This window comes from Terrapene carolina, unplaced genomic scaffold (genome assembly GCF_002925995.2).
Source record: "Terrapene carolina triunguis isolate 2854851 unplaced genomic scaffold, T_m_triunguis-2.0 Scaffold972, whole genome shotgun sequence".
NCBI classification, from domain to species: Eukaryota; Metazoa; Chordata; order Testudines; family Emydidae; genus Terrapene; species Terrapene triunguis.
In genome coordinates, this window is record NW_020665323.1 from 2,500 (window position 1) to 10,267 (window position 7,768).

Here is a 7,768-nt window from a genome sequence, read left to right on the forward strand (position 1 = left end):
CCCAGTGATCTAATGTCATCAGGGAGATCTCATGTGACTTAGAAAGTTGTCTGCATCAGGGCTGTTGTTTGTGCCATCAACAGAGAAGACACAGAAATAACTCCCCAGACTCAGTCATTTAAATCTCTTTCACAAGCGCTGTCGGGGGAGACACAGCCTTCTCCTGAAAAGGTACCAACATGAGCAAGCATCTCTACTTTATAAGCACATGAGATTGTGACTTGTGCTCATACTAAGAACAGCCATATGGCATCAGACCAATGGTCTGTCTAGCCCAGTATCCTGTCTTCTGCAGGGGCCAATGCCAGGTGCCCCAGAGGGAGTGCACAGAACAGGGCAATTATTGAGTGATCCATCCCCTGCCATCCAGTCCCAGCTCCTGGGACGTGAGGCTCTTTAGCGAGAGAATCCAAGTTGTGGAGAAAACACAGAGATAAATCTGAGCTTTGGGACATGAATCCTAGTCAACAAGCCCTGGGAAATAAGAGGTCATTACTTCAAGCTGCAAACATCCTGGAGTTTCAGGTCAGTGCTATTTCCCCTACGGCTTCTGCTTAGCATTGATTTTGCTCCTTCCGCCCAGGGTTACCAACCATTTCTGGTGTCATAAACATTTTATGACAACTGGTTATTTTTTTCATTTAGATTTTTAATTTGTCCCAGCCCCCACTTTATTTTGCATTAAGTAACATATTCTAATCTATATAAAATTCTCGATGGATTCTTATGCCGTGCTCATTGCTGCAGTGTCTGTTAGAAGTCAAGGCTTGAGTCTGCACGGCTGTCCAATTTGTGTAATCATTTACCTCTGTGTCAAATGGTTGTAAAATGCTGCTTGCAGATTATGGGCATGGAGAAGTCTTGGGAGCTTTGCACAAGTGCAAATAACTAAATGCCCCCTTCATAGCTTGCTCGTGGCTCTCACAGTGACCTGGATCCATATATTTCCTGCTGCCTCTGGATGTATGGGTATGTATGGGTATGGTGGGATGGATAGAGGGGTGTGTTTGGGGATGGAAGGATGGATAGATGGATGGATGGATGGATGGGTGGATAACTTGAATTTCCATGGCACTGATTCTCCTCTCACTTCATCAAATGAAAATTAAAAAGCAACAGAGGGTCCTGTGGCACCTTTAAGACTAACAGAAGTATTGGGAGCATAAGCTTTCGTGGGTAAGAACCTCACTTCTTCAGATGCAAGTGAGGTTCTTACCCACGAAAGCTTATGCTCCCAATACTTCTGTTAGTCTTAAAGGTGCCACAGGACCCTCTGTTGCTTTTTACAGATTCAGACTAACACGGCTACCCCTCTGATAAATGAAAATTAGTAACTTTAGTGAAGATAATTGAGTTACAGTGGATGGCGGTGTAAAGCCGGACAGAGAGGGAAGTCAGGCATATTAAATTGCCAAAAAGGAGTATTATTTCACCCTGCTGCTGCACTGGAGCTGTTAACTGAAGGAAGAATCTGGCTGGAAAGTTGATTAGCATTTCAGCCATCTTTGAACAAATGGTTTGTGAGACCACAGGTTTGAATAGGAATGTGTGTGTGTGTGAGAGAGAGAGAGAGATGTGGGCATATGTTGACAGTGTTTTTGTGCACTCAATAAGTATGTGTCTCCCTGCATGAAATCTCCTGTAGAATGAAACCCAGAACTATGCAGCAGGCAGACACCTTTCAATTATTCAGAATAATCAGTGAGCCAGGACTACTTGTAGGTTTTCAGGATCAGACCCCAATGTGGTCTGGCTGGCAGTGGAACCCAGGGACATCAAGCTTTATCATTCTCACCCAGGCAACAAGAAATAAAATCCACGTTACCTGCTCGTACCTCTACTAGACAGAGGAGCACTGCCCTCATTTTACAGAACAGGGAGATCCAGGCTGATACGCTCACAACTAGCTGCTGATATTAAGTGCCTCCAGTTTTGGGTGCCTAGTTTGTGACACCTGGGGCTAGGTGCACAAAGGGAATTAGGAACCTAGGAAATCCCTGGGATTCACAAAGCCCAGGCTTCCTACGCAATGAATGGAGAGAGACAGGCGCCTAGGAATGGGACCCGTAGAACCCAGCATGCTATGCAGCTCTCTGCCTAAGCTAGCCAATGGGAGATGCCAAGGAGATGGGCGTGTCCTAATCCCCGCCCCCTCACAGAGTTTGACACCTAGATCCAGGCTGCAGGGAGGCACCTTTCTCTGCCTGGGAGCCTCAGCTGTGAACTCTCTATTGGAGTCAGGTGCCTGCACCATTTTTGCAGGAGGAAGGCCTTGCTCATAACTTTGAGGCCAGTATTTAGGGCACTCACCAGGAGTGCAGGGGACCCTGGCTCAAGTTCCCCCTTAACCCTCTTGCAAAAGGATCTGCTCCCTTTCAGGTTAGTGTCCCAAACCCTGGGCTATGGGCTATCCTGACATGGGGCTCCTTCAGTCTCTCCTCTTGAAGCCGTTCCACTGTGGCTAAATAATTAATAAATAAATTAAATAACCAAAGGTCTGCTACATTCCAGGTGAGCACCCTAACCACTGGGCTGAAAGCTGGGAGGGAGGTCTTTCCCCCCACCCCACTATCCGTTCCCAGCTGTTTCTTTTGGAGTTAGGTGAGCTCTGAGCATGCTGACGGATCAGGCCTTGCAGGTGAACTAGGTGGAGGAACGCCTGGCTGACCCTGGTTCACACATCGCTCTGGGGCTTAGGTGTCCAGATACCTGGAGTGGGCAGCAGTGGGCATGCTCAGAGGAAGAAACAGAGGAGCCTAGGGAGATGTTACGGCAAAAACTTAGGTGCCGAATGAGTTCAGAGGCCTATAGGGTTCAGGAGCATCTGAGTGGGGCGGTTGTGAATCCCACTGGGGTCTAATTGTGGGATTTAGGCACCTAAAGTGGCAATTAGGTGTCTAAGTCCCTTTGTATAGCTAGCCCCTTCAGCCTGATTTTCTAAGCCCAGTCAATAGGAGCTGTGCGTTGTAGTCCCACTAAACATCAACCAACAGGGGTCTTATGTTGGGCATCCAAAAATGGGGGCACCCAGGATCAGTGGCCACTATTGAAAAGATTTGTCATGGGCTATATATGTATATACTGGTGGATCCTCCCAGCTTAACCAGTGAATGAATGATATTATTATCTCTGCAGATGGAAAACAACGGGGGGACATGGCTAATGGGACCCACTCAGTTGTGACACAGTTCCTCTTCGTGTCTTTCTCTGAATTCTTGGAGGTGCAGGTCTCCCTTTTCATCTTGGTGCTGGTGTTGTACCTCATCACCTTGGTGGGCAACGTTGTCATCATCACGATCACAGTGGTGGACCCTGCCCTTGGCTTCCCCTTGTATTTCTTCCTCCGGAACTTGTCCTTTCTGGAAATTGGCTACACCTCGTCCACCATCCCCAAGATGCTTGTGAACTTCCTTTCCAAAGACAAAAGTATTTCCTTCCTGGGCTGTGCCACACAGATGTATTTCTTCACCTTCTTGGGGATCACAGAGTGCTGCCTGCTGGCTGCTATGGCGTATGACCGTTACGTGGCCATATGCCACCCTCTGCGCTACAGGGCCATGATGAGCAGAAGTGTGTGTCTCCAGCTCTCAGCTGTGTCCTGGCTCATTGGTCTGCTGGTGGCATTAGGGCAGACAACTTTCATATTCATTCTGCCCTTTTGTGGGCCCAATAGTCTCAACCATTTCTTCTGCGACCTGCCTCCACTGCTGAAGCTGGCTTGCACAGACACCTACAGGAATGAAATTTCTATTTACACCATCTGTGTCCTCTTCATCATGGTCCCCTTCCTACTCATCCTTGTGTCCTATGTCCGTATCCTCTACGCTATCCTCAAGATACCGTCAGACACGGGCAGGAGCAAAACTTTCTCCACCTGCTCCTCCCACCTCATTGTGGTGACCTTGTTCTACGGGTCCGGTATCATGACGTATCTGAAGCCCAAATCCAGCTACTCACTCCACATTGACAAACTGCTTTCCCTGTTCTACACAGTGGTGTCCCCAATGCTGAACCCTTTGATCTACAGCTTGAGGAATAAGGAGGTAAAGGAAGCCCTGAGAAGAGTGATAGTCAGAAAAATATTTATTTGAAACCTGTAAAAATATTGTTTTTTAAATGTTCTTGTGGTAGATTTGGAGCTGCCTGTAGCAATCTATGAATTCCGTACATTTGTATATTGTAAAGATGTTGTTTGTATGCACATATATGGCTAATTCAAGAGCTTGATGGCCAGGAACTATCCAGGAAGAAGCACAACAACCGAGGTAAGAGCTCCTCAGCAAACACCAAGGACAATTAACTGTGATATGCTACCTCTGCCAGCCCCTGGTAGGCCTTCCAGGCCAGCTGTCCCAGGACTGAATCCCTCCCTTACAAAGGGAGGAAGATCAAAAGTCTGAGGGGATTTAAAGAGACACAGTCTCTGAATAGAAGAGAGGCTGGTTTGGTGAGAAGGTTTAGAGGGAGAAACTGCCTTCCAGACCTCAAGGAAGCTTAGCCTGCCTAGGGGATCTGGCTTTAGGTAAGATAAATGTGTGTAGGCCTTTTGTTGTTTTAATCCTCTCCTATGTTGTGCTCCTACTCTTCAAGTCAAACAATACTTTGTTTTAAGAAGGCTGTTTTGGATCACTGTATTCACCACTGGACACAGATCCCCGAGGGATCATGTACTGGTAATGAGTCCAGTCAGATCGCCTGAGCAATCCTGGTTGATACCCATGATTCTGTCACCCAGAGACGTGCTCTGGGAGTGGGAGAATCACAGGACTCCACCCCACAGTGGTGAACGATCACGGCCTGACAACTGGATCACTCAGAGAGCTGTGACAATTCTTTTCTTTTCTCTTTACCTTCTTACCTTTTTTTCCCTCTTCTTTTTTCTCTTCTTTTCTTTTTTCATTTCTCTTTTTCCCCCCTTTTCTATCTTTTCCATTATTTTCTTTCTTTCCTTTTTTTCTTCTCTTCTTTTCTTTACCTTTTCTATCCCCCTGTCCTTTTCCCTTTTCCTTTTAAAGGAGAGGTTATCATAGAATCATAGAAATGTAGTACTGGAAGGGACCTCAATAGGTCATCTAGTCCAGTGCCCTGGATGGAGGCAGGACTAAGTATGATCTAGACCAGTGGTGGGCAACCTGCGGCCCGTGGGCTGCATGCAGCCCATCAGGGTAATATTATTGTGAGCCACGAGACATTTTGCTGATGTTGACAGTCTGCAGGCACAGCCCCCTGCAGCTTCCAGTGGCCACGGTTCGCCGTTCACGGCCAATGGGAGCTGCAGGAAGCAGCCAGGATGGGCAGGGATGCAAAACCATAATCTGAAGTGTCCCTAGCCACTGTTTGCCAGAAGCTGGGAATGGGCAATTGGGGATGGATCACTTGATATTTGCCCTGATCTGTTCATTCTGTCTGAAACACATAGCCATTGTCGGAAGTCAGGATACTGGGCTAGATGGACCTTTGGTCTGACCCAGTATGGCGGTTCTTATGTTCTTATGAGTAGATTAAAGCGCCCTAGTGAACTTTTAGTGCCTGACAGCAGACTCCTCATGTGCACTTAGTACTCAGCAGGTGCATGTGTGGTAGATTTACTCTTCAGCTTGCCATGAGCTAGAACTGGACATGCCCTGAGATACATAAGCTGAAAGTCTGAAAGCCACCCTGGGGGGGGGGGTTCAACAGGGAAAGGGAACATTTTTTTCTTTTCAAGTTTGTGTGTATTTGTGTATATGTTTCTGACAAAACCAAAACAACAAAAACCACCCAACATCTTCTGCTAGGAAAAAACATGGAATAAATGTCAAAATTTTCTGGGAGGGTGGGGTGTGGGGCTGAAGACATTTTCCAAACAATTCTAGCTCTGAGCCAAAACATTGTGGTATGGATGGTAAGCACTACCTTTGTCAAGGCTCCTTTCCCACTCTGAACTTTAGGGTACAGATGTGGGGGCCAGCATGAAAACTTCTAAGCTTAACTACCAGCTTAGATCTGGTCCGCTGCCACCACTCCCAATGTGCTAATTCCCTTCCCTGGGTAGCCTTGAGAGACTCTTCACCAATTCCCTGGTGAATACAGATCCAAACGCCTTGGATCTTAAAACAAGGAGAAATTAACCATCCCCCCTTCCTGTCTCCCACCAACTCCTGGTGGATCAAGATCCAACCCCCTTAAATCTAAAAACAAGGAAAATCAATCAGGTTCTTAAAAAGAAGGCTTTTAATTAAAGAAAAAGGTAAAAATCATCTCTGTAAAATCAGGATGGAAAATAACTTTACAGGGTAATCAAACTTAAAGAGCCCAGAGGACCCCCCTCTAGCCTTAGGTTCAAAGTTACAGCAAACAGAGGTAAACACCCTAGTAAAAGGTACATTTACAAGTTGAGAAAACAAAGATAAAACTAACACGCCTTGCCTGGCTGTTTACTAACAAGTTTGAAATCTGAGAGACTTGTTCAGAAAGATTCGGAGAGCATGGATTGATGTCTGGTCCCTCTTAGTCCCAAGAGCGAACTCCCCCCAAAAACAAAGAGCACAAACAAAAGCCTTCCCCCCACCAAGATTTGAAAGTATCTTGTCCCCTTATTGGTCCTTTGGGTCAGGTGTCAGCCAGGTTACCTGAGCTTCTTAACCCTTTACAGGTAAAGGGATTTTGGAGTCTCTGGCCAGGAGGGATTTTATAGCATTGTACACAGGAGGGCTGTTACCCTTCCCTTTATAGTTATGACAACCTTCAAATGCTGAGAGCCTCTGAACAGTAAGATTCATTTTTTCCAAACACAGAGATAAAGGACAGTTGTGAAATTAGGAGTTCCTGATACTTTTTCCTTACACAGAGAGCAGAGCATGTGCATTCAATCCAGATGATAATTGTTAAGAAAGAAAGAAAGAAACCCTGTTTCATCACAGAATTTACATATGTGCCTATGTTTAATATATGATTAGTCTAATTGAAGTCCGTGGTAGTATTTACATGCTAAAAGTTCAGGACATTTTTAAGTGTCTTGCTGAATCAGGACCATAAAATCTCTAGGCCAGCATGAACACAGTGTGTTACCTGCCCTGCAATGACCTTGAAGTGACAGACCTGCTGCTCACCCATAGACAGACAGGAGATTTCCAATCCTGTACAACTATAAGGAACCATCACATGCATCCTACACAGTGTTTAAACCTTAGAATGTCAGACCCACCATGCAGTGATTGGAGCATCGGGGTCAGGGCTGGTTGTGGGGCAGTGAGAAGGTTCCACTCACTGCTCAATTTGGCCAGAATAAATATAAAAGTTCAGGGAACTATTTCTGATGCTGCTCGGATGCAGCTAATGAGACCAAGTTCCCTGGTAGCATCCAGAGTCAGTTTCTAACTTTGCTTACAAAGTCCTTTGGAAAATGAGTGAGCAGCAATGTAACCAATGCCCTCTGCTCTGTCACTCCGCTAGAGGTGACTGGCTACCAGTACATAGGCAAGTTGGGAGAGACTGATGGAAAGTTCTTCTTCTAAAGACATCCAAGTGTTTTCCAAAAGAGGTCAAAGCAGGGAGGAGGCCAGAGTATGTAGTGCAGAAGAATGTGTCACTGGAATTGTGGAGTAATAGGCCTTGCTCTGTTGTGTCTTTGCATCTGAAGAAGGTAAAACTCTCTTGTTCATGTTAGTGAGAATTTTTCCCTGTTAGCACTAAAAAAAATAGTATTCTTTATAATTCTGGCTGTGTAAAAGAAGAGGCAGAGTTACCGTGCCTGCCATGTGCAGTAACTTTCATATTCTCACCCTTG

The 7,768-nt window shown here is 45.9% G+C and overlaps 1 protein-coding gene across 1 annotated transcript; it reads left to right on the forward strand.

Moving 5' to 3' along the window:
• The first annotated feature begins 3,155 nt into the window (after window positions 1-3,155).
• On the forward strand, window positions 3,156-4,091 carry LOC112117370 (olfactory receptor 10A4-like). The gene has a single exon (XM_024215325.2). The coding sequence runs from the start codon at window positions 3,156-3,158 to the stop codon at window positions 4,089-4,091; it is 936 nt and encodes a 311-aa protein (XP_024071093.2).
• Window positions 4,092-7,768: the final 3,677 nt, after the last annotated feature.

Bases quoted from the DNA above. Each gene is read 5' to 3' on its own strand.
- LOC112117370 (XM_024215325.2), top strand. From the start codon at position 3,156: ATGGCTAATGGGACCCACTCAGTTGTGACACAGTTCCTCTTCGTGTCT.